The following is a 26,540-nucleotide window of genomic DNA, read 5'->3' on the forward strand; positions in this document are numbered from 1 at the left end:
TACTGCAGATATTTGCATTCTTTTTTTGTATTTAATTCAGCATTAAATTCTCTTCAAATTGATATATAAACATTTGAATATTGTGAAACAGAACATTTTCTATAAGCATGCAAAGTTGCAAACCATGAAAATTTCAAAAAGTGTCCACAATTTTGGCCACCACTGTAGTAGCCATTCATAGCCTTCTCCTCCAGGAATTTATCCAACCCCCTTTCACCATCACAACTTCTTGTGGTACCAAATCCCATATTTTAACTATATACTCATTAAACCAGAAAATTACCTTTTTCTAATCATTGGCAAAGATTGATCCACTTCCTCCCAACCTTCCAAATGTTAGGAATAATAACTGAACAGGAATAGAGTATCACCTCTGCCGCCTATATGTTTTTAAAGAAGTGTTTGAAAACCTATAAACCAATTATTATTAATTTTTTAAAAAGAGGAACTTCTTTAACAAGAGAATGCAGTGGTCCCTCTAGTTCAAAACAGTCCAATGTAGTTCTCTGATCTCCCAGAAACACGTCTTCTCTTGCCAGGGTACTCGAAATACTTAATTGAAGATGCCAGTAATCAAACCTGGAGCTTCATACATACCAATCATGTGCTCTACCACTGATGTATGAACTCTTCATGACTCTTAAAGTAGATTACATATCCAGTCATTTCAATTGCTTTTTTCTGTTGCAGCTGATGATTATCATCAATAATAAATAACTTAAATAAATATGCTTTAGTCATGCTGGAAGATCAGAGGATAGAGCATTTGCTCAAAATGATCTTTAAATCAGTTCTGGCTCGAAGCCTTCCAAGAGTATTTTTTTATTTTAAAAAACTACCCAGTGCTCAGTCACCAAAGGCCAAACTTTTGTGACTATTGTTGAATCAATCTAATCTCTACTCTGATAGGATAAATGCCACAAGACTTCCAGTTTTTGTCCCCTTTCCATAACACTGAACATTGCAACCCAGCCTTGCTTCTTTGTCATGATTTCATCCCTACATGCCAACTTGTCTCATCTTTGGCACTTTGTCCTGTGCTTCACATGTAGTCTCTACCTGTATTACTCAATGGCCCTAGTTCCAACCTGTTTTTTGTGGTCCATTTTCTGATCCTGACCCTACCACAGCTTGTGATAGTGCTTCTTGTAGATACCTGCACGCTCACATCTGCCTTCTTTCTTTTCATATACCTATTTCCCACCTCCAGTTTTGATGTCAGTCATATCCAGACTTCATAACTCCATTCATTTCAGACTCTTTTCAAAGCTTTATGAGTATATTCAGATTGAGGAATGTTGGGTCCATGTTGTGAACCATTTTCTCAAGCCCCAGAACTCCAAGAAAGTCATTCCGTCTGTCAATATTTATATACAATTTATATACAAAGCTGGACAGTGCACTCAGCCACATACCCTCCCTTATATTACCCTACCCTGTGCCTGCTTACCCTACCCTGTACCTGTTTGCATTCTCTTCCCCTCCTTATTGTTTTACTATGATTTTATTAGATTGTAAGCCTATGCGGCAGGGTCTTGCTATTTACTGTTTTACTCTGTACAGCACCATGTACACTGATGGTGCTATATAAATAAATAAATAAATAAATAAATAATAATAATAATAATAATAATAATAATAATAATAATATTTAATCCTGGTAAGAACACTGGCACTTCTTCCCTGATTTATATAACGAAAACTCCAGTTATATTTGGAATTGTGAGAAGTTTTAAAGGAGCCCATTATAAGGAGTAATAACAGCACAGGAAGCATACCAGGTTCACTAGTGATTATCCGCCCCTGTTGTCAACAACTAGTTTAGACCAGGAGTGTCCTATTCTTCCAAACACAGGAGCTGGCAGGCCTGGAATCACAGCCTAGCAAGGGAGCTGCCCAGCTAGGAAGTACAGCTGATGCTGGAGCCAAAGTCAAAGACATTTGCTAAAATGTCAGAGGAGCTGTCCACAAGGAGCTGGGTAGGATAGATGTTGCACCGCACCAGCCAAGCAGCAACCAACGTTAAAAAGCCAGCTTTCCGAAACCTGGTGCTCTCCTGATGTTTTGGACTTCAAATCCCATCAGTCCCAGTCAGCATGGTCAATGGTCAAGGATGCTGGAGTTACAGTCAAAACATCTGGAGTTCACCAGGCTGGGGAAGGGTGCAGTATAAGCCTTGCAACCACATTGTTCAAGGTTTATCAGTGGAGGCTCTTAACTGGAACCACAAGGGGGCTGTTTTTATGGTGGCTGGTTGCTGCCGTGATAATCCAAAACATCATGCTTTCAACTTCAGCAGAAAGCCCCAAAGTGGGTGCACAATTGCTGCTGTGTTGTATAATCACCGCTGCACCCACCCTGGAGCTTTCCGAACAAGTCTTATCCTTAAGGGTGGAGCTGGGTATAGGAGTCCTTAAGAGCAGAGCTGGGTGAAGGAAGGCCTTGTGCTGCCAGGCAATCACTCTGCCTTTTAATGGTGACTTCTGTCATTGTCTATGTTCTTGGAGGTGATCACGGACATTCTGAGGCATGGGACGGGGAAGGCATGTAGCAAAGTGTATACATCAGAGTCTCTAGATTCATTTGGGTCCAAGGATCCTGTGTCTTTTATAGAAATTGTCTCAGAATTCCACTAGGTCTGTTTGGGGCTTCCCTTTTTCTTCTGAGGAACTCCCATCTAATTCAATATTGCAGGAGCTGGCAGGTCATGACAAGGGATGACACCGGGAGTTAGAATTGGGGAGTGGGAATTCAGACATGAACTCTCTGTGTGGTTGCCCTGTGTGGTTGCAATGTCAGGCAAGCCCTAGTAATTCATAAAAATCATAAACAGGAAAGACAAGTGCATATTTCAGTTGCATTCATATCTGCATAAATGTTGTCATTTTACTTACAGATGCATTAGCATTTTTGAACTCGTTGTCAGATGCCTGCACTGTAAAATGGTGATTTGGAGTTGTTTCATAGTCTAATCTAGCTAAAATCTTCACTACACCCTTTTCAGGATCAATCCAAAATATTTCTGCGAGGTCACGAGTGCCTCCTCCGGCCAAAATCGAATATGATATTCCAGTAGAGGGAACATCTTTGTCTGTAGCAGTCACAAATCCAATTTCAGATTCGGCTGAAATAAAGCAGAATTTGAAGCACACACACACAGACACAGATTAGCAAACAAAACCAAACAAAGCAATATTAAAAAATAAGGTTTTTCAAGATTGCCTGAACAGGTTCCATATCAAATTTTCATATACACATGTTTCAGTCTAAACCATTTATATGGATGTTATGATGCAATCACATGGTGAGCCTCTGCCATGCACATAGCCTGAGCCAGGCCTTCTGCATGAGCACCTAGTCATGTAGAGGCCCAGTTCATGTGATCTTCCCCTGCTATTTTAAGGGGAAGGAGCTGCATGATCCAGGACTCTGTCTGACTGCTTGTTCCTTCTTTGGGAAGCTCGGTTTGTGCTGAATGCTAACCTCTTTTTCACCATGCTATTTCAGTGCTGGCCCTAACTGAATAATATGATATTTAGCACAAAAAAGGATGAGATTAAGACATTGTTTTAGCTCTACTCAGGCCTGGCCCTACCATTAGGAAGAATGAGGTATCGTAATTTTGGGCATCATGAAAGAGCAGGAAATTCTTGGTTGTTTTATTTATTATTTCGTGGGATTTTCTCTCTCAGGTGCCAAAGTAACATAGCTAGCACAACCCCTTTCCTTTCTCAGTTCACAGTTGCTTGAGCAGGGAACCATGAGCTAGACTGCTTTAGGCAGCCAAATATCTCGACCTGGTCCTGCCTATGATCTTTGGGATGACGTTAATTTATGAAAGGTCATCAAAAGAGCATGGATTGTATTCCAGGATTTATTATGCATCCCCTCTTTACACCCTTCAAAAAGAGAGAATAAGGAGAAGCAAAGGATGGAGGCAGGGAGAAAGGGAAGAAGTGGTGGTGTGGGAGAAATTGTGAACTGCGAAAGGGGAGGGGTGGTGGCCTTCAGCCAAAGGAACACTTTGTTTGGTGGTTCTTGAGCTTGAAAACTTTGACTACTTGTGATGCACAGCTTCGGATGCTTAAAGGACTGGAAATGTGATCCTACATTCCTCAGCACTAGCAGACTATAAGCTCCAATGGATTTGAGGGAGGAAATGTAAAAAACCATAAAAAATCAATGGATGATTCAATCTGGTTCAAATTCAGCATGCTGAAAGCTCTCCTTAAGACCTACCACTGTGCTGATTTGGATCTCTTTATCTTTAAAAATGAGGATGCTGCTGGCAAGGAGGGTGCATTTCCCAGTTAAGATGGAGGAAGCAGGAGGAGGAAGGATTTGAATTGGCAATCAAAAACACCCACTGGAGGCAAGACACACCCCTCTTTTGTCAGCAATTCTGCCCCTTGAAAACACACCCACAGAACACCGGATTCAAAACGAGGGATGAAAGTACATGTTGCAGTTTGAGCGATGTGCCTTCGCATGACCGGAAGAACCGTACTTTCTGCGCACCAAAATATTGCACTTCTTTTGGCTAAGTAGTGCAATTAAAGCAGGATGCATGGGAGTACTTCACAATAAAAGCAGATTGTAAACTGGAAAACTTCAGAGTCCTTTGCACGCAATTCGCAGTGATTGCAGAGTATAACGCTGGTGTGATAAAGCTCTTGATGTTTTGGAAGCACTGGAGGAGCTCCTCAATCACAGATGCTCAAAAGCCTAGCTTTGATTTAACGTGTTGTGTTTTTTAAAATTGTAAGCCACTTCGACTTTTCTTTTGAAAGGTAGGATATACATTTTGATGATGATAATGATAACAATGATGTTTGACAGAAATATTAATGGGTGCATACTGTATGCCACAGGTTTCAAGGACATTCTGTAAACTGCCTTAACTTCTGTAAACAGCCCAGAAAGCTTTGGCCATGGGGCAGTATATAAATGTAATAAAATAAAATAAAATAATTAGAAAAATGTTCCTTTAACCCAAGAGTCCGGTTCCTCATACACAGGCAGTTTCCCCACAAACAGATCTCTCTGCTGGTTAAATCATCTCTCTCTTTACATTTCTATAAGCTCACCCAGTCAGTAGAGGTGAAGCAAGAAGGGAAAAAGGGGATCTTTCAAATTAATGTAACTTCATTCATAGCTCTGTATCCAGGTATAGAGCATCATTGATGGATTTAATGTGGGAGCTGAATGCAGATCTGCTACAGAGACTTCTATGACTTTGGGTTCATCAACCTACTCTTTCCCCCAATTTTTCTACTTTTGAAACATCTCTTTTCCTGAGGCTGCAATCATAAGTGCACTTACCCAGGAGTAAGCCCCAGGGAACACAGTGGGACTTACTTCCAAGTAAATCTGCATAGGGTTGCACTATAAGGATGCATATAACTCTCATTCACTGTGAGACTGGTAAAGGAGGTTTTGCTGCTTTGTACACAGTTGTACTTCTGTTTTCAAGCAGACTTTTTAAAATGGTTGTGCAATGTGATGGAGCTTCAGCGGGGGGAAATATACCTGTGGAACGCACCTATTGGCTGGAGCCTGCGATGCCTTGAATGCATTCACCACCACTCCAATCTAGAGCAGTTTTGCAACTCTTTTAAAACTGTTTGCAGATTGAAAACAGCAACAAGGGCCTCATCTACACCAAACAGGATATTGCCGTATGAAAGTGGTATATAAAAGGCAAGAGCCACACTACTGCTTTATAGCGGTATTGAAGTGCACTGACAACTGTTGGGGCCCATTGACACAGACCATATACCACTTTCATAGTGCTATATCCTGCTTGGTGTGGCTCCTGCCTTTTATATACCGCTTTCATACTGGTGTAGATGAGGCCAAAGGCAAAGCATGAGCAAAGTAAAACAGAAAAAAAAGGCAAATCACCTGAAGCAAGAAGGCTAATGGCTAAATCATCATATAATTCATACAAACAGTGAAACCAGGAGGACCCGTTGTGACATCTCCCATTATATCACATCTGTCTTTAACCTAAACAAACACACAGAAAACCTCAATCTGTCCATAAAGCCTTGACTATTATTGTGTCTGTTTGTAAAGCATTAAGCGACTGATAGCTCAATACAATCAACAATACTCTTGGAGCATACTTAAATTCTACAACCTTGCAAAATCCTGAAAAGGGGCTCATTACTTACCTGGTGTTGTTTCCTTAACATTAAAAACATATGAAGTACTACTGAAGACTGGATAAAACTCGTTGACTGGTAGTATTTTGACGTGAATGTAGATATTACCTGCAAATATAGCAATTAAAGAAAGCATGAAGATGAATCAAACTTGCAAATCCTATTTTAAAGAGAGACCAAGAAGAATATTGACAACCCCGAAAAGAGAATAAAGGAGATACTTGCTAGAGAAGAAAGGTGAAGCAATATCTTGCACCAAAATATTCAAAATATATCTGTCCACTGCTTCACTTTCAAGATCCACATTTCCTGCGAGCTGGAATAAAATGAACATAATTTTATTGGGTTGTTGTTTATTTGTTTGTTGTCACTTCCTGTGATTTTATTGTTGTAGCTTGCATTTATTTGTAAGATGCCTTAGAAGGGTTTCTATTCCTAAAGGCGGGGTATAAATTGTGATGATTCATTCATAAATAAATAAATAAATAAATAAGCAAACAAGTAAAAGGTTACTTCATACACAACACAAATGGGTTATTCAGTGTACAAATACTGAATACGTTTCAAGTACAAAATGATATTTATTTAGGGAAGTTTGGCTCTACCAATTTTGATGGGGTTTCTTAGAAAGCAAATGAAGGCCTTTTCTATTTTTTTAGGAGAGATTTATATATTAACAAGACAATCTTTTGGGGAAGGGAGACTCCAAGCCAGAGGAATCATCAAAGCCCAATCCCTGCCAGAGTCTTGCTGGCAGAGCAGACGGTGGGTGGTGGGAAAATAAGTACGCTTGCTCAGGGGCAGACATACTTTCCTTCCCCCAATCTGCCCCTCTCTTCCCTCCCTTTTACTTGTTACAATCCTTGGAGCACTGACAGCAGAGCAGAAATAGGATGAGCACTTTTGGGAAACCAAAAAAAAGGACACCTGGTGTGGGGGGAGTGGATTTCTGGGGCCTCCAGAAAGTGCATCATCCCCCCTGCCACCTTAAAGGCCCCAATTGGAGTGGAGGAGGGGAAAGTCTGTCATTCCCACCCCACACTGTGGGGTCAGAGGGATAGCATGTTTTCCAGGGCCTCTGGAAAGTGCATTGTTCCCTCCACCACATGGCGAGGGGGAATGACGTACTTTCCGGAGGCCCCTGAAAGCACGCTTTCCCCTCCTCCACTCCAATGGGGGCCTTAAAGACCCCAATTGGAGGGGAAAGTGTGTCATCCCCCCTCCCAGTGCTACAGTCAGGGGCCTTTCTATAATATCTGGGAATGACACACTTCACCTTTAAGGTCCCCATTGGAGTAGTGGGGGAGAATGACACGCCTCCAGAAAGCACATCATTCCACCTCCCCACCCCCATTACACTAATGGTGGCCTTAAAGCGGAAAGCGTGTCATTCCAGGATGGGGCTTAAGATTAACTACTAAATTTCTCTTGACTGGGCCTAATATCTTGTCTGTCCCTAGCCAACAGTTATGCCACCTTTAACACTACTGCAATGTGAAATATTTTTTTCTGACTGAACGTGAGCTAAAACAAATGCTTTATTATGAAAAATTGCCTCCTTCCCCATGTTCTGTAGGAATAAATTAGCTGACCTCGATACTTCCTGAGCCAGGTGATTTCTGACGGAATTTATTACTTCCAACTCCAGACAGTCCAGTGAAGTTAAACAGGTTGTTTGGTGACTCAGCATCAATGTCTTTACAGTCATTTCTCAAATCAATGACTGATCCATTATGACTTGTTTCAGGAATCTCTACTCTGCTTAAAAGGGGGGAAATACACATAAAGACTGTTTCAGGCTTTCTAGTACTTTGCAATTAATAGAACCTTTCCTAAATGTTTAAAACACTTCACGTGTGTTATTTTAGTAAGGTATTTCTTTTTTAGAGTATGCTCACATAGGAACAGAAGTGAGACACTGATTAGGCATACTTGATCCCAACAAGGCACATTGCACTGGTGAACAACCAAGGCATTTTGGTCATGGAGTAGTCTGCCACAGAAGTTGTGGGAACATCATAGGACCAGTCCTAGCGGCAATGTTCACACAGAAAAATGTGTGCACATGTCAAAGACCTCAAAATGGTAGTTCTTACTTTCCTTCTCATGTTTCTAGTTCTTCACTAAAACACCAAAGATGGGAATCACCTGAGAGGACGTTATTGTTGCAGCTAAGTGTTCCCCTCCCCAAAAAGGGGGTAAGAGCCTTTTCCAGTTGATTGAAGTAATGAGAATTTCCCCCTAAGCACAATATCCATCCCAGGTCTTATATTTAGGTAGAAGGGGGTGAGAGATAGCCTTGCTGCTGGCTACTGAAATAATAGACATAAACACGCAAAAGGTGCAACTGTTTAAACAGCCCTCCTCCAATTAAATTGCAAAGTGCTTTAAGATGCAACTCCAAGAAAAGAAGCACTGTAGCATAGGGACTGATATTATGAATGGGAAATATATTTTCATTGAGTACTGTGTGTAACTAGTGCAATTTTGTGGGGGCTTGTGGCTACGGCTGCTGCCTGAGGCAAAATACATGATGGTGTTTCCTTCCCATTCCACATACAGAAGCCATCTGGACTGGCAGTTGTATCTTGCCATCTTATCATGGAGATGGCATCCTCCGTGATACCTGAGGCAGCAGGCTAGTTTAGGGGCACAGGACAGGCTGGGTGGCTTTAATTTACAAAGTTTTGTCCTTGAACTCTAACACAGGGGAGAAGCTGGGGCATAAGGAGGGACGGTAAGGGAAGGTTTCCACGGCTGCTCCAGAACATCTGTTTCCTGAGGCAGTTGCCTTCCTCTGACTCACCCTGATTGTGGCCAAAATAATTTTACAGATATAATAGGGTAAACTTTGGCTGTCACTCGTAGTCTGCAAGGCCACTCTACCCTTTGCCTAAGCTGCTGCGATGTCATAGAACGTTCACAAATAGACTGTCATAGTGGAGCCTTGCCATAAAATGTTGTCAAACAGTGCAGCTTCTGTGAGGAAAGCAGAAAGTCAGTCTGATTATAAGAAATCTAAAATGGGGCCTTGAAACAAGAGGTGAGCTGTTGGCATAAGAAAGGAGAGATAGTTTCAGGCATAATAAGGGCTTGGGAAATCACTAGACAGGAAGGGAGCCAAGAGACAGGGCACTCAGGAACTAGAAAGGAAGAGGGCACTATTTACTAAAGAGTTTCACTATTTCAACAGCCCTAACAAGTGATTTAGACAAGCCACCTCTTTTTCTTAACTATCCCACTAAATGTTCCTACAAGGGTTTGATTTTGTCACTTTCCTTTAATATTGACACTAATACTTAAGAGTGGCCTTCTGTGAGTTACTTCAGACACTGGCAATGTTATCATCCGATATTAAAGTAACAATCAATGACATTTTTAAAACTATGGCAATAAATCATTATGACTTCACAACCTGACATCCAAAATTCTATGCTAAGAAGGGTCCTGAGGTCCTGATGAGCTTGGAAAGTCTGAACATATAACACTGATTCTGGCCCACTTGCACTGGCTGCCTGTATGTTTTGAAGTCCAATTCAAGGTGCTGGTTTTGACCTATAAATCTTTGCACAGCTCAGGATCGCAATACCTGATGGAGCATCTCTACTGATATACAGTCATCATCTGAGGCTCTTCTCCAACTGAGGGAGACTCAGACGACGGCAACAAGGGAGAGGGCCTTCTTGGTGGTGCCCCCCTAATTTTAGAGCCTTCTTCAATTAGGGCCTAACTATTGCCAACATTGTCATCTTTTTGGCACCCAGTTAAGACTTCCCTCTACTCCCAGGAATTTGACTGCATATGATATGATAAGGTCTTTAATGGGACCTGGCATTTACTGTTGATTATTTAAAATTGTTAGACTTTTGTACACAACTGGTTTTATTTTATGCTATTATATTGTACTTTCAGGGTTTTAATATTTGAAAAGCACCTAATGAGCTTTGGCTATGAGGAGGGGTATAGAAATGTAATAAATGAGATGATATCATTTCCCAAAGTTTGAGGAATGTGAATAAATGTTAATACCTGTAATTATATTGATCACATACTGGTGGGTTGTCATTAAGGTCTTCAATGAATATAACAATTTCTGCTGTATCACTTCTTGTGCCACTTGGACTATCAACAACACGAATTTCCAAAGTAATGTTGGGATGTTCTTTGAATGGAGCAGCATCACGATCTATCATGCTGCTCACCTGAATCGAACCATTATCTAAGATGGAAATAAATGGTAAGGATTTCCAGTTACATGCGCAAATATCTTCTGCGACTAACTTCAGAATGTTATTTTGAAGATTAATTAGGTTGCTCCACATTGCACATACTTTTTTCTTCAATATCAACACCTCCTATACTGTAAAAATATAATATACTGTTTTGTGCTTCCCATTTGCCTGAGCTGTGAGATGTTCCAGGGATAGGACTAATGGATTTGGCTTCCGTTGATCACTGGAGATTTAAGGCATTTGTGTAATATTTTATATGTTGTCTATTTATAAAATAAATATACAAGTAGAATGTAGATAGAAACAAACAGCATAAAATTCACAGCAGGCAACAGATCCATTGTCTCACATCATATCTCCAGAGAGAAGAACCAGAACCACAAGGTGCCATCAGAGCTCACAACTCATTCTCTCTGGGTTGGTTCCAGACTTAGGGCCTTGCTAGATGAGGGGTTAGCCTGGTGCAAAGCCCGGGCTCATCCCTGTGTGTCCAGATGACGCACAGGGGATCCCAGGCTCAGGCAGGGGTCAAACCTACCTGGCCCCGAGGTAACCGGCACCACTTGTGGCCCGGTATTTTCCATCCAGTCCACCGCTTTTCCCGGCTACCACATTTACACACAAGTAGCTGGAGCGCTGCAGCCATCAGGGCAGGGGGGGAGAGGGGGGGAATCGGAGCTAGGGGGGATGGGGGGAATCGGAGATCGTGGGCGGCGGCGAGCGGAGATTGTGGGGGGGAATTGGAGATTGCGGTGGCGGGGAGTGGAGATCGCAGGGGGGAATCAAGGCCAGGGGGAGGAATTGGGGGCAGGGGGCGGGGAACTCTATTTATTTTAAAAAACACAACCCTACCTTTTCCGCTGGTGCGCTCCTGCGCACCCAGCCCTTTAAGAGGGAAACAAAATGGAGGACGGGACGGGGCTTTCCTGCAGCCCGTCACATCTGACGTCTGGATTGGAGCGACTGACCTTGCTACTTGTAGCACAGGCTCGTCGCTCCTCCAGCACCGATTCCAAGGTAGGTCTAGCAAGGCCCTTGGTCATACTTAGAGTAGACACACTAGTATTAATATACTAACTTAACTTAACTTCCACTGATTTCGGTGGGTGTATTCGAAGCATACTTATATCTAGATCCAATCCTCTGTTTCTGACCATGTCTTAAACTGTTTCTATTGTTACCACCCATGGACACACACACACACACACACACACTTCCCCTTTCCCTTTAGCTGAAGGGGTGATGCCTTCCCCATATGGATGGCTTCCTCTATTCAGAACTTTCCAGAGAGATTTCCCAAACCGTCTTTCCAAACCGAAAGGAGAGATTTCCCAAACCGACAGGAGAGCTTGTGCTGTCCCCGCCCCTAAATTGTGGTTAATCCTAACTATGGTTTGTTGAAACAAGCCAGCTTCATGGTGCCTGGGTTGAAGATGGCTTGTTTCAACAAATCTTAATTAAGATAAAGGTTTGGGTTTGGAAGAGTTTGGAAGTGAAAGCTTCCAAACTTTTCCTCACAGCCATGCAGGAGGAGAGAGGGCCCCAGTGCAACACATTCAAAGGAGACCAAACTATAGAATAGACAAAGCAAGCAGAACAAATCAAGCCATCGAATCAAACCCCCTGCTTGATGCCTGAAATTCCAGCCTCTGCTTGAAGATCTCCAGTAAAGGAGAGCATCACCACCTCTCTAGACAAGTGGTTCCATTGTCAAACTGCTTACACTGTTAGGATAGTTCAATCAAATCCTATCCTCCTGTAATTGATTCCTGCCTTATCAGTCTTCTCTTCTCCAGGCTAAACATACTAAGTTCCTTCAACAAGTCATCATATTGTTTTCCATACCTTGTAACGTTTCTTGCCATTCAGCACCCTCCAGGAATTGATTCGATAGGATGAATTCCTTACCTGGATTTATGGAGAAATTAGGAATCCCTCCAGGATTAGTGATGCTGAAACGAAGGCTATTATAAAAGCCCTCACCATCTGGATCCGTAGCTGTTAGGTTGGTAACAATATGTCCTGGTGTTGCTTCTTCTTTAATCCTGAAAAATCTTTGTGCCCTATAGTAGAAAACAGGTGGTGTTATTTTGTTTGTGTGTGTGTACACAAACAAAACATGACCATTCTGTAGCAAAACTGTCTTTTTTCCTTTTTCCTTTTAGTACTCTCAAACACTGAGTAAGTTTCTCTGAGAATGCTATTTCCCATGCAATGCTGTACCATTTTCTTATATTTAGACCTTTTGCTTTCTTCCAACATTTGGTTATCAGCATACATGCTGCTATTAAGAGATAATCAATTTACTTTTTATGTAATTTTGGCCATAAAATTTATTAAGTAATGCCAATTCTGGTGTTTTTATTACTGTTATTTCAATTTTGATGGATATTCCTTCAAAAAAAATATCCATCCAGGATCTTTGAATATGTTCACAGTCCCACCACATGTGAACATAGGATCCGCGGACCCCACATCCTCTCCAGCACAATGGTAAGACTTGTCTATCTTTGCTATTTTGGATGGTGTTAAATGCCATTTTTGCAATATTTTAAGAGATATCTCTGTACATTTAGCTGATGTGGCTTTAAAAGGAATTTCCCCCCACATTTTTGTCCTATATTCTTGATATATTTTAATAGTCCAGTCAGATTCCCAGCAAGTTCGTAGCCCTTGTTGTGATCCTAAATCCTGTTTAAGTAGCAATCTATATAGAGTAGTTATTTGCCCTTTATCTTTTTTTTGCTGTGTTAACTACCAGTCTTTCAAAATCTGTCAAGTTTCTGGTGCCTTGCTGTACCATGTACTGCTTTCTAATAATTGTGGATAGTTGATATCATGCTAACCATGTAATATTTGTATTCCTCAATTATGCCCTCCAGAGAGTCCTAGATACGGGTGATAAATCTGTATAATAATGCATTAATCTATCCAGTCTGATTGTCTTTTAAAGCCTTTTTATTTATCATTATCTCTTTTAGGTGAAAATCCGGGTGTCTACAGATTGGTATCAGTGGAGATTTCCCAGGCATCAATTATTCCTTTCTGTATTTCCAGACCTTTAATATGGAAATAATGCTTGTGTGTTGTTGTTGTTGTTGCTGTTGTTGTTGTATAACCTTTGAAATTTCTTTTTTAATGAAAGGTAATAATGTGAGGCCTGTATCTTGAAATAAAGATTTTTCTATACAAACCTAATGTTTATTTTGTGAAACATTGATTATAGACATTAAGTGTCTACGCTGATAGTTTTAACTGGAGTATTCCCCATCCTCCTTCCTCTATCCTCCTATATCTTAAATTTTTTGGTGTCCCAGGACTTTTACTTTTAAAGATGAATGTGTCAATCGTCGATTGCCATATTTTAAATTTTTTGGTGCAATTTCAGTGGGTAATACTTAGAACAAGTATGTACATTTTGGCACCACCATAATCTTTATAACCGATATTCTGCTCAATAGCAACAAGTTCATTTTATTCATCTTTTAATATCTGCTATTATTTGTTTCCAGATTCTTCCATAATTTAATTGGAAGTATTTATTCATATTTTTTTAAAATTTGGACTCCTAAATAACAAAATTCCTTGTAGCATAATATTTCAGTTTGATCCTTCTTCGCACAGAGTAAATTTCAGCCAAAACAGTCATTTATTTAGATTTGCGTGCCACCTTTCAGTATAAATATTTTCAATGTCATTCATAATATTAAAGATAAAAACCATAAAAAATTAACTGCAAAACAATACAAGATTAAAATAGCAGATTGTGGATCTTTTTTATCTTGGACTGCAATGCTTAGTGATTAGTTAGATAAAAACCTTTTGATTGACTAAAATGGTGTTCCTGACTTATCAGGCAGCAAATTAAAAATAAAAGAGTTCATTATTTTGACTATAAGAACTTTTAAAAATTGCACGGCAAGTGCCATCTCAGAAGTGCCACTTTCTCCTTTTCTTTTACAACTAAGGATAAAGCGTGGACACCAGCTATGACATATGAATACATAATCTAAAGGCAAAGTATGCTTTTTTCCTTTAGAAAAATATTGTTCTTATTCACATGTAAACATATTAATAAATTCATTGATTAAAACCCATGTGGTTAACAGCATAAGAGTGCAGTCCTAAATTGATAGCTGCCAATCTCTGAAACTGAAGTATGCTGAGTATCCTAATGTGTGCTTGGGAGCAGGAGACAAGGAGGCAACTTCCCTGGCCCCTGTCTATGTGAGAACGGGATTGCTCTTCATTGAATATAAACCCAAATTTTCATTGATTCGAATCTAGGTAAAAAGTGTCACACTGCAGCAGCAACAGCGATTTATCTGCTGAATTTTCTTATAGTGCAGTTATTAATGCGCATATGTGCACATTCACACATATGAGGCTATGGATTATAGACAATGCAAGCTATAAATTTTATGTGCGGAGCTCCACAGATTCATATAAGAGGAAAACCAAGGAGGGAAAGGGACGAGACAGCAGAGGAGGATGCGAGCGGGGGACTGAACATGTCTCCTCCCTCTTGCTGCCCATTCCACCCTCTTTGTTTTAATTTTAAAGCTCCATCAACATCAAAACAGCAGGAAGGAACAACGCAGCCAGAGGACATGATAGGTGGGAAGGCGGGGAATCACTTTGTCCTACCCTCAAAGCTCCACCCACATGTCAAAATGCAATTTAACTCCCCCAATGACACATAAGCACAATGCGGTGCAAACTCAGACGTGATCCAAAAGTTGCAGTAAATTGCAAATGTGAATAAGCGCATTATAGCGTTAAAAACCCAGCGTTACAGCAAATGGACGGCTGCATCATGTGTTCTGAAACGCGAATATGTGCATTTAAGTTGGGGTAAACAAGCTGTATAGACAAGCCCCTGGTTTCCTTCCCTCTCTGCCCCCGGGACTGCCCCCTTTCCCTCAATTGTGCTCGAGTTTCTGAGCATGGAGTTGTGGCAGGCACACCAGCTATTAGCATGGTTTACGGACTCCGAGGCCAGAGCCCTGCCTCCAACCTTGGAGCCAGTAAACCGAACATTCCTATCCCACCCCCAGACACTGCTTAGGGGCCATCAGATTGCTCTCTTTCTTTCTTTTTTGGTAACAGCCCTAATTTGATTCAGAGTATTTGGGTAAAAGCATATCCAAGACATCTGTGCAAGTAGATGTTTGAATACCCACCTATACTGAGGGCTTCACACCTTGGATAGCTTCTTTAGAGTTCAGACTGGTTCTGACTGAAACCGGGAACAGATTCATCACCCCACTGACATTGGAACCACTAGCCTCCACTGGCGTTTATTCTCCCTCCCCCTCCCCCTCGCACTGTGACTACTCAGTTATAAAGCCTAACTACATTTGTTTTGATGCACTTACATGTTAAAGGTTGGTGGTTCATCATTGATGTTTATGATACTGACAATCACAGTCCTACTGGTATTCAGACCAAGGTGGTCTTTTGCGACAATGTTTAAGATATAGCTGTAAAACCAAAACACAACTCAAGTATTATTTTGCAGTTTATATGCAATATATCTCGATATATTTCACATAACTGAAATTACAAATTTCAATTATGTGCTTCCTAATATATGGAACTTACTATAAACATGTACTTACCTATGTGGATCTTTCTCATAATCAAATACCTTCTTAGAATAAATGGTTCCAGTTTGAGAAATATTGAATAGTAATGGTTCTGAAGTCAATAAAAACTGGAATAAATGACATGAATTGGGTTATAACGGTAGTGTTTGTTATGTAATGTGTTTAAGAACAACGCAAATGGCGAATGCAATTTGTTTCATCTTAAGTCATGGCCCTAATTCTGGGGTGCAGAAGTTCAGGCTTGGAGGCCTCCGGTGTTCCTGGGTTGGCCGCATCCCTTTTCCCATGACCACAAATCTTTTAGTCAGTTCTCAGTGTAATGTCTCTCTTGGAGACGTTAGTTCAGATCCCACTTCAAACACGATGTAATGTCTTGTCCTTCAAGGGTTAAGTGGAACAAGCCCATGTGTAATCAAGGCTCCCAGATAGCAGACAAAGAAAGGTTTATTCTTTATTCCAGACAGAAAGCAAGTACCAGCATGCCATCCGTACTATGAACTAACAAACCCCAAAACACTTGGTTAGTTAAATACTCTTCAGCTGTGCTGGGAAACAGTTCATCTTAAAGAGAGATTACACCACACTCCTCTTTTGATCCATTTCCCCCCTTTCTAAAAATAGCCCCTCCTAAGGCTTAGTTACTCGTAGTAAGAGCTTTGAGATAAAATATGCTGCTATTTATATATACATATTGGCCCTGCCCTTTTGGACTTCAGCCCCTCCCACTCCTAGAATCTGAAATGGAATTCTGCCCATGGGCTGGCAGAGGTTCCATACTCTTGCCATACTTGATAGTTAACTCTCAGGTTTCTTTACAGGAACGTTAGTACCTCAGTAAACCAGGGCCAGCCCAAGAGCCCTTGCTGCCTGTCGTGAAGGCCATGATCACACCCTCCCTCCCTCTTTCCCCCATTTGATATACAGAAAATCAAACAGACTTGCAGTTGAGTCTTATTCCACACTGTACCTGTAAGCAGCAGCCTAGCTTAAGGGGTTGCAGGACAGGCTATCCGTGGAGCAATAGCCATGGGAAGTCAGGGGGAATGTCTGCAGGCCTGAACGTGCCTCATCTTTGCTATTGTCCCACTGGGAAAAGTTTTCTCTACGTTGATAGACAAGAGACATAAATAGGAGCCCCATACTCCAAGACAGACTATCTCTATGTCCCAGACATTGGAAACAAACAATGGGGGGGGTTGGGGGGTGTCCCCTCAATGCCCTGGTTGTGAACTTCCTTTTCCCATCTGGCTGTCCACTGCTGGAAATATGTTTCTGGGTCAGATAAAACTTCTTATATTCTTATCACATCAGTCTCCCCAACGCCATGAACTTGTATTATATTATATTTCAAAGTAAAGTTAACAAAATAAAGGCAACAACAAGAAGAAGAACAAACATAATAACATAATAAGATCACTAAAGGGACAAAGGAACTCAGTAATTATAATTCTTAATCTAGACCCTATATGCTTGTGTTACATCTACAGTAAAACCGCCTAAGTAGGAGCCAAATTTTTAATGAAAGAATAAATATACAAGTGCGGGGGGGGGGGCGTTATGTGTGTATTAGTCAGAAAAAATACAGGCAACTGTCCTTGGTTGGAATTTGATGAGAACTCTGAATGGCTTCAGCATAGGAAATGAATTATCCGCTGTTAATCCACTGTATCTACTTTCAGTTTCATTGCAGAATTGAGATCCCAGCACTACATGAACAGCATTTCCTTTCCTGATTTTCCACTACAAAAACATTAGGTGGCACTATGGTATAGCAGAATACCACAAATACACAAGTAAAAAAAACAAACCCATTTTCTTTCGCTTTTATAAACAAATACCATAGTTTCGCTGCTCTAAAAAGTGCTCCAGTGAAATCAGGGTCAATTGTCTAAAAAACCTGTAAACAACCATGAGTAAGAAATCACAAGCGCATGATAAATGCCTCATGTAGAAAAGCCCAATATCTTTCTTAAAGTTAGGATCCCTTGCTTGTTGCGCTTACTGAATAAGTTTATACATAGTCATAGTTTCCCAAATTAAACTAGCTCCTTAGCTGGTTGCTTTGGAGACTTCCAGTTACATGCTATATATGACTTTGCAGCTGTATAGAATTGCTTGAGAAAGTTTTAATTTTTAAAAAGAGTGCTAGGACCAACAGACCAGGAACAAGATGTCCAGGTAATATAAGACCAGAATCTTATATCACAGCATTTCACATTTTTTGATAATAAGTACAATTGTTTAAAATAATAAATTACATTTGTTTTTCCTCAACCCAGCTCTTTATTCCATAGGGTCTGTGTGGGCTTTTAATCCCAGCCAAACTGAAAACCACCCTTTCTCCCCAAAGCTGTTTGAGTGTTGTTGTTACTTAAAAGCATTTCTGATTAGTAAATGCAAGAGAGAAAGGTTTTAACGGATTTTGTAGCTGCTAAAGCATTTGTTGAACAAAACTTACATTGATCTCTCTAGGTGGTTTTTCAGGATCGCTTACATTAAGTTTGTAAATAGGTCCAATGGGTGTGTTTTCCAAAATGTAGACTGTGACAGCTGTAATGATAGAAATATGACGTACATTAATTTAAGGAGATTAAGAAACATATTGTGCAAGCATATAATATATATATACACACACACACACACACACACACATTGTGGTTTGATGCATGTGTGGTATCCTACTTATCAATCTGATGTAACATAATGAAATGACCTGGATGAATCCTTGCAGCTTAATTTAATAATTTAAAAATTAAGCGTTTACATGAAGAAATGCTGTTAAAAGGTGGATCTATATATTACAGTGGAACCATTCATAACAATTCACCTGAAATAAGAACAGGAGAGCAAGTGTGGTGTAGTGGCTAGAGTGTTGGACTAGGAGTCAGGAGTCAGGAGATCCGGGTTCTAGTCTCCACTCGGCCATAGAAACCCACTGGGTGACTTTGGGGCAGTCACAGACTCTCAGCCCAACCCACCTCACAGGGTTGTTGTTGAGACAATAAAATGGAGAAGAGGAGGATTATGTACGCTGCCTTGGGTTCTTTGGAGGAAAAAAGGCAGGATATAAATAAATAATAAATAAAAATACAATAAATGTAATCTATTCACTCAGTGGCCAACCAGCTGTCGACCAAGGACCCACAAGCAGGACATAGGTGCAAAAGCACCCTTCCACCTATGTTCCCCAGAACTGCTGTATATAGGCTTACTGCCTCTGATACTGGAAGTAGCACACAGCCATCAGGACTAGTAGCCATTAATAGCCTTCTCCTCCAGGAATTTGTCCAGCCCGCTTTTAAAACCATCCAAATTGGTGGCCATCACTACATCTTGTGGTAGTGAATTCCACAGTTTAACGATGTGTTGTGTGAAGAAGCGCTTCCTTTTATCTGTCCTGATTCTCCCACCAATCAGCTTCATGGGATGATCACAGGTTCTAGTATTAGGAAATACCTGCTTGATGTGTGGGATCACTTGCAGTATAATCTTAGGTGAGTTTACTCAGAAGTAAGTATGGGACTTACTCCTAGGCCGTTGCTAGACCAGGGTTTAGCCCGGTGCGAGCCACGGGCCGGCCCCTGTGCGTCCAGATGACACACAGGGGATACTGGGGTCAGGCAGGGGTCATCCCTCCCTTGGCCCAGGATAACCGGCACCAGTTGTGGGGCAGTATTTCCCGCAGTCTCGGGCTGAGCCCAAGACCGCGGGCGTGTAGTCCGTTCCGCTGCTTTTCCCAGCTACCGCATTTACTCACTTTTACCAGGAAAAGGGGCAGACAGCACACAGCTCTCCACAGGAGCACTGCGGCCACCAGGGGCAGGGTGGGGAGATGGGGGGGGATGGAGCCAGGGGGGATGGGGGGATCAGAGATCACGGGCGGGGGATTGGAGATCGCGGGTTGGCAGGCAGGGGGGAGATGGGAGAAAACGGAGCCAGGGGTGGATGGGGGGATTGGAGATCGCGGGTGGGCAGGCAGGGCGGTATCGGAGGCTGTGGGTGGGCGGGCGGGATCAGAGATCGCGGGCGGGCGGGGGGGATCACGGCCAGGGGGGAAATCGGGGGTGGGGGGAGCGGGGAACCCTTTTTTAAAAAACAACAACAACCTACCTTTATCATTGGTGCGCTCCTGCGCACATGGCCCCTTTAAGATAAAAAACAAAATGGCCGATGCGACGGGGCTTTCCTTTACCCCGTGGTGTCGACGTGCGGATAGGAGCGACAGCCCGTGCTACTTCTAGCACGGGCTGGCCCCTCCACACGCCTGGATTTTAAGGTAGGTTTAGCAAGGCCCCTAGTAAGTGTGTATATCATTCCAGCTCTTACACTAGTTCTATTCAGGGATTGCTGAAGGAAAGAGGCACCATGGATGCAGTAGGTGCCCTGTGTTAAGCCCCGCCCAGTGACTTCTGCACTGTGACTAAACTATTTTTTTAGAATTATACTAGTTTATTTGTAGGGCTTTTGCCATCTTCTCACATGAAACCCACCAAACCCTGCACTGCTCCTCTGCAATCCCCTTCATTTCAGTGGGACAGCAGCACAACGTAACTGATGACTCCATTAATCTGTGTATTTCACATCTTGGGGGATGCATTCCTCTATTTTGAAAGCGGCATAATTAGTGCTTGCCGTGTTTAACATGTCATCCAAAAACCTGCTGGACCTGTTATTAAATATTGCATTTCAAACAATACAGCAATATGGAACCTGAGTCAGGTTTGCAGTTTTGGATGTACTCCTAGATTCAGCCCTGCACCTGAACACCTAGGTTTCGGTGATGTCCAGGAAGATGTTTGCACAGTTAAGGATAGTAGGCAATTGTTCCTGGAGATGTTGGATCTGGCCACTGTGACACATGCTTTTGTTACATCCCATTAGGACAAGAGTAGCATACTCTACATAGGGCTGCCTTTGAAAGGTGTCCAGAAACTTCAGCTGGTCCAGAATGCTGCATCCAGACATTATGTTGACTGAAGTAGGTTATGGAGAGAATGTGACTCCTTGTTAAAACAGCTTCACTGGCTACTGGTCTGTTTCCAGGCATAATTTAAAGTACTGGTTATGCCTATAGACATTTAACTCTAAATTTAACTCTATGCCTTTAACTCTAACTATAGAGTTAAAGTACCTGGTCCCAACTCTATACAACTTAGGACCAGGCCATTTGAAACAACACTTTCTCCCATATGGACCTCCTTGGGAGAGGCCCTTCTCTAGGTCTCATCACCATCAGAGGGACATTGGGTGGAGACCTGAGAGTGCCTTCTCAGTCACTGCTCTCAGGTTCTGGAATTCCCTGTCGATGGAGTCCTTCTGCCAACAGGCAATGATGTTTTTATTCAGGCAGGCCTTTAGCATGTAAACAGCTTTGTTGATGTAGGTTTTTTTAAAAATTATTTGGCTGATGTTTTTTTATTATTATTATTATTATTACTGAGTTTTTAATGGTGCTTTTATTTATTTTTAATGTTGGGAGGAACAATCCTATGGCGTTTAAACAGCGTCTGAGGGGCCATAGGATATTTCAGATTCCCCAATCTGAGATCAGACTCAGCTCTCTGACCTCAGAGGGGTAATCAGAGATCTGATCAGCTTCACTTTCGCACCTGGGGAGAAAAGAACCACACTGGCTGCCTCTCCTAAATCAGGAACTTGATCTCAGAGAGGGGGAAATGGGGTGGATTTCAGTGGGTGTAGAGAGGAGGAAACTGGAGAGGCTAGGATACCAGCTATCCTGAGGCCTCTCCTTCTGTCTCCCTGTGAAATACTGTAGCTAGACAGGCAAAAAGCCCATCTAGTGAAAAATGTAGGTTGGAAGGACAGGGAGGTAAAGACTGCTGCATGTTTGAAAACATCGAGGATAATTTACACATTCACATTCATTCACATACACACAAATGCTCACTACAATTTTGTCTGTCCATGCTCTAGGCAAAAGAAAGGCAAAAGGGGCCACAGACTGGACTTTGCCCTGCAGTGCTTAGGGGGAGTTTGCTAAATGTTGCTCCCTCTACAGATAATAAATCCAGACGCTTGGGGTTCCCACACAGATTCCTAGATTTAAGGTAAATTGAGAAACTGATGGCACTGTTAAATAATAAGTAAGCTTGTTCTTGTGTTGTTGTTTTTACTCTTACACACTCTAATAGTAAGCTTTGTAAGTGAACTGTGCCTTCAAATGTAATTTATGAAAACAGAGGGTTTCAGCTATCAGCAGTCTGGTAAACATTCATTTTATTCCCTGTCAACATCTTACTTTGTGTTGCTGCATTCCCTTGAAACACTGGAGGTTCATTTACATCAAGCACTTGAACAGTTAGAATTCGTAGGTCACTTGCCCCAGCTGTGTCGTAAACCAGGATCTGCAAGTCAAATTGGTTGGGCATGGTTTCATAATCTAGAGTGAGTTCCCCACTGGTAACAACCTGAAATTTAAAAGAAGAAGAAGCAACGATTGGCAAATATTGGGCTGGATCCAGACTAAGTTAGTTGCATCTAGTTCACATTGAAATCAACTGGACATGTTAATTACTATTATTTAGAACCTTATATCCCACCTTTCCTCCAAGAAACTCAATGTAGTGTACATTGTCGTTGTCCCCATTTTATTCTCACAACATCCCTGTGAGATAGGTTAGGCTGAGAAATGGTAAGTGACCCAAATTCACCCAGTGAGTTAATGATTGAGTGTAGATTTGAATCAGGGTCTTCCCAGTACTAGTCTTACCACTAGACCACACTTGTCCTCAAGTCTAACTGTTCACACTGATTTCAATGAGACCTAAGTGCATCTAACTTGTTTCAACCCAAAGTATTTAAATATCAAATATAGAACTAAATGAGTACATACTAAAACAACGTTTCCTTTTACCAAGTTGTGCAATGTTTTAGACATCATTTGAGCTTCATTTAAAGCATATGTTCTTATGAGGTTTTAAAAAATCCTTGGGTATAATCCACTCAAAGTTAAGCATATTTTTGGTGCAATCCCATGCATCTTTACATGGAGGCAAGTCCCACTGTATTCAATGGAGATTACTTCCAGACAAGTGTTTGAAGGATTGCAGATTTATTGCTTTTAAGTAAAAGCCACGCACTTGCTTATCTCTCTCTCACTGAGATGTGGGACTTAAATTGTAGCCTTTGAGCTTCTCCACATGAGTGATTTACTGCATGCCCATGGTTGGCCACACATGGAAGTTTGCAGGTCCTTTACATGACACTGTTAACCTCCAGAATGTATCCCACGTCTTCCCCTGATAATCTTGCTTTACAAATATCAAAGATGATGCACTATTTACAATTATCAAGGGATACTGTGGGCCACTAGATGGCTCTGTTTTATTTAACATGGAGGTTTGCCAAGAGGGGAAATTTTCAATTACAAATCATGTGGTTGTCATTGGTCACCATCTGAAGGAGCCGTAGTCAATGCAGAAAGACCCAGAAGAAGAAGAAAAATGGTAAGGGTGCAGGTTTTTCTTTAATGTAGAGACACTCTTTGGCCTCAGCTAGACCTACTTGGTATAGTGCGATGAAGGGGTAAGGATCTCGCAATATTTTTATTGTGAGATCATTCCCTTTGTTTACACACAGCGCGCGACAACCCTGGAGGGAGAGGATGTCGCATCCGCCATTTTATTTTTTCTTAAAGGACATGAGCGCACGAGCACTCATGCGCAAAAGGTACTTTTTTTATTTCTAACAATCTCCCCCATTCCCCCCACCCCATCCCTGATGGGCGCAGAGCTCCTGAGCTCTGCACCCTGTGCGCAGGTCCTGGCTCCTCACGAGCAACTGTGAGGAGCTGGGACACACATTCTGCAGTCTCAGGATCAGCCCGAGACCGTGGAAAAAGAGGGTTCAAAGGGTAGGGCCAAATCCCGGGCAGAGGGAGGGCTCATCCCTCCCTGCTCCCGGGATTCCCTGTGCGTCATGTGAATGCACAGGGATTGCCCTGGGATATGGCCCTGTCTAGCTATGGCCTCTGTCTCTGAAAATCCAGACAGAAATAAACACAAGCAGAAACAGTTGCTCTAGCTATTCCTTCCAGCCCAGCCCTGAATTTGCTTCTCTACTTAGTCTGGAAACAATGCAATAGACAAAACAGCTGGGAGATGCTTGTTTGATGGTGTAGTGGAACCAGGGCTCTCAGAGACACAGCGCTGACACTTTGGGATTCCCAGGCTCAGTGACATTATTCTGCTACCCACCACAGAGCTCTCCATTCCCTCTAAGCTTAGCTACAATTTTCACAACAGCTGTGGGTGGGGCAGTGAATTTTCTCAACAACAATTAGTTGTGACTTCTCAATGTTGTAATGTACAAACTTTAGGGGCGCCCTAAAAGGGGGGCTTGTTGCATTACTTTTGGCAACATGGGCATTCATGCCCACGTTAATGACCATGTTGTACAGAATGCTATGCAGGAATGGCAACATGACTCTCTTTTTCCTTCTAACAGATGCTTCTAAGAGCACAAGTTGCAGTACAATAAGTTACATTCAACAGTTTGTTTTATTTATATATTTTAATAATATATGTCTAATTTGCACTGCTTAAATTAAGACAATAGGTTCCCACACAATATGAAACTAAAGCTTGTTTTGCATCAGTACTTCCACACTATTAACCATATCCTCCTGCAGCAGCAATCTCAACAAGCAAGTCACAGTTCCTGTGACTAAATTTACCTTGTACAAAAGTGTAGGATCAGGGTTGATCTTGAAAGCTTTTGTGAGTGGGTTTGAGTTTATTATTAAAGGATATCTTCTTCTCACTGTAACGTTTGGTAGTAAATTTGGTGTTAAAATTATTCCGAACGTATACACCACAGTACCAGCTGGAGAATTTTCTGTAACATTTCCTGTACCAGGTAAGCCAGAAATACTCAGTGTTCTTCCCCCTGCAGATTACAGAGAGAGAGAAAACATATGCTGTTAACAGGTATTATTTTAGTTTGTTAAATGGTGAACAACATACACTTCTATGTTACCATCTTCCTTTCTCTTCTGTTTCCTCTCTCTTCTGTTGTTCATGAACAAAGACTCAATTAATACATGACTTTTTGTCTCATAAACAGATAGACTAAAACCAAATGGCTGCTGCTGTAGGAAGAAGAAGATAAATAGTAGTTTGGGCAAAGGGGCTCTAGCTGAACTATTATGCTAGACCTGGGGGCTGTCTATTCAGTTTAAAAGCCCCCAGTGGTGTTGCATCAGTTATATGATGCAGCAGCCACCTCGCAGCCACTGCGGAGCTTTCCCATGAAGCTGTGCATTGGAAAAGTCAGGGACTTACCCTGATTTTCCTCCCAGAGCGAGGTCACTATGGCTCTTCTGCCATCTAACCTTGCTCTAAAGTTGCACCAGGGGCCATCCTGGGTGGAACGTAACCTCCAATTGGTTGCTGGAAGCCGGGTATGGGGCAATGGCAGGTCTGGCGAGCCAAATGGCCACTGGAAAGCTCATGCTGTCTCCTCCTCACACACACAACCTGCAGCAGCGATACCACGGGGTTTGGCAGCAGAGCAACACTAATGCGGCGCCGTGAAGGCAGGGTGCAAAACACTTATTTAGTCCAGGCTTAAAAGCTCCATCACACCGGGGGTTAACACACTCCCTACCTTGCTTCTCTGCAGTACTTTCGTTCTTCAGTTACTTCCTCTTTTCAAAAGAGGAAGTACAGAATGAGCACGAGGCCCATTGATTTCGCTGTTCTCATGGCGCTGCTTCTCCTGCACACAGCAGGAGAGAGCAGCGATTCTGAGTTTAAAAATACACTGGACTTAACCAGGTTTTTTTTTGTCATGCAAGGAAGGCCAAAAGGGGCAGAAGACGCGTGGGAGGCAGACGATGTCATGTGAGGGACCTGAGCAAACTCCGTGAGTGCCCAGTAACGAGCATGTAATAAAATGCTCATCGGATGGAGCTTCAAGTGTGCCAAATGCAGGTTGGTTATGTTAACTATTTAAAAATTCTCTTTTTTACATTACAGTTACTGCTTGCCATAGTTTATGAAGAGATCATCAGTGAAAACTTAAAAGACACACCAGTCAGGAAACTAGGCAAGAACTTTATTATCTCTATTACTTAAGGTGACCATATTGATGGCAAATCCGGGAGGGGAAATCCGGATTTTTTTCCAAAGAGCAGCTCTAATGGGAATTAACAAAATGCTTGTAACTCCGTCATTTTTTAAGATAAAGACATGAAACTTGGCACAATGGTAGCTCTTAGGAAGGGCTTTAGTCATACCAAATTTGAAATAGATCCGTTCATCCATTGATTTTTTAGGAATTTTTTTAAAATTGAGGTTTTAAAATTATTATTTTTAAAATCGTCATTTTTAAAGATAAAGAGATGAAACTTTGTACCATGATAGGATTTAGGTAGAGCTTTAGCCACACCAAATTTGAAACAGATCTGTTAATCCATTGATTTTTTAGGAATTTTTTAAAAATTGAGGTTTTAAAATTATTATTTTTAAAATCGTCATTTTTAAAGATAAAGAGATTAAACTTTGTACCAT

General features: G+C 41.7%; 1 protein-coding gene across 1 annotated transcript in view; it reads right to left on the reverse strand.

The window, feature by feature from the left end:
- The window catches only part of CDHR3 (cadherin related family member 3), a 37,572-nt gene extending 12,184 nt beyond the window's left edge, over window positions 1-25,388 (reverse strand). Inside the window, exons 1-12 of the mRNA XM_063135015.1 lie at window positions 25,361-25,388; window positions 24,704-24,915; window positions 22,268-22,436; window positions 18,467-18,558; window positions 16,021-16,115; window positions 15,778-15,882; window positions 12,308-12,462; window positions 10,197-10,386; window positions 7,760-7,925; window positions 6,393-6,483; window positions 6,177-6,275; window positions 2,895-3,124 (exon numbers count right to left, since the gene is read on the reverse strand). Of these exons, the coding sequence (XP_062991085.1) occupies window positions 2,895-3,124; window positions 6,177-6,275; window positions 6,393-6,483; window positions 7,760-7,925; window positions 10,197-10,386; window positions 12,308-12,462; window positions 15,778-15,882; window positions 16,021-16,115; window positions 18,467-18,558; window positions 22,268-22,436; window positions 24,704-24,915; window positions 25,361-25,388 (1,632 nt within the window). The remainder of the gene's footprint in view (window positions 1-2,894; window positions 3,125-6,176; window positions 6,276-6,392; window positions 6,484-7,759; window positions 7,926-10,196; window positions 10,387-12,307; window positions 12,463-15,777; window positions 15,883-16,020; window positions 16,116-18,466; window positions 18,559-22,267; window positions 22,437-24,703; window positions 24,916-25,360) is intronic.
- Window positions 25,389-26,540: the final 1,152 nt, after the last annotated feature.

The sequence above is a fragment of the Elgaria multicarinata genome, chromosome 9 (assembly GCF_023053635.1).
Source record: "Elgaria multicarinata webbii isolate HBS135686 ecotype San Diego chromosome 9, rElgMul1.1.pri, whole genome shotgun sequence".
Taxonomy (NCBI): Eukaryota; Metazoa; Chordata; class Lepidosauria; order Squamata; family Anguidae; genus Elgaria; species Elgaria multicarinata.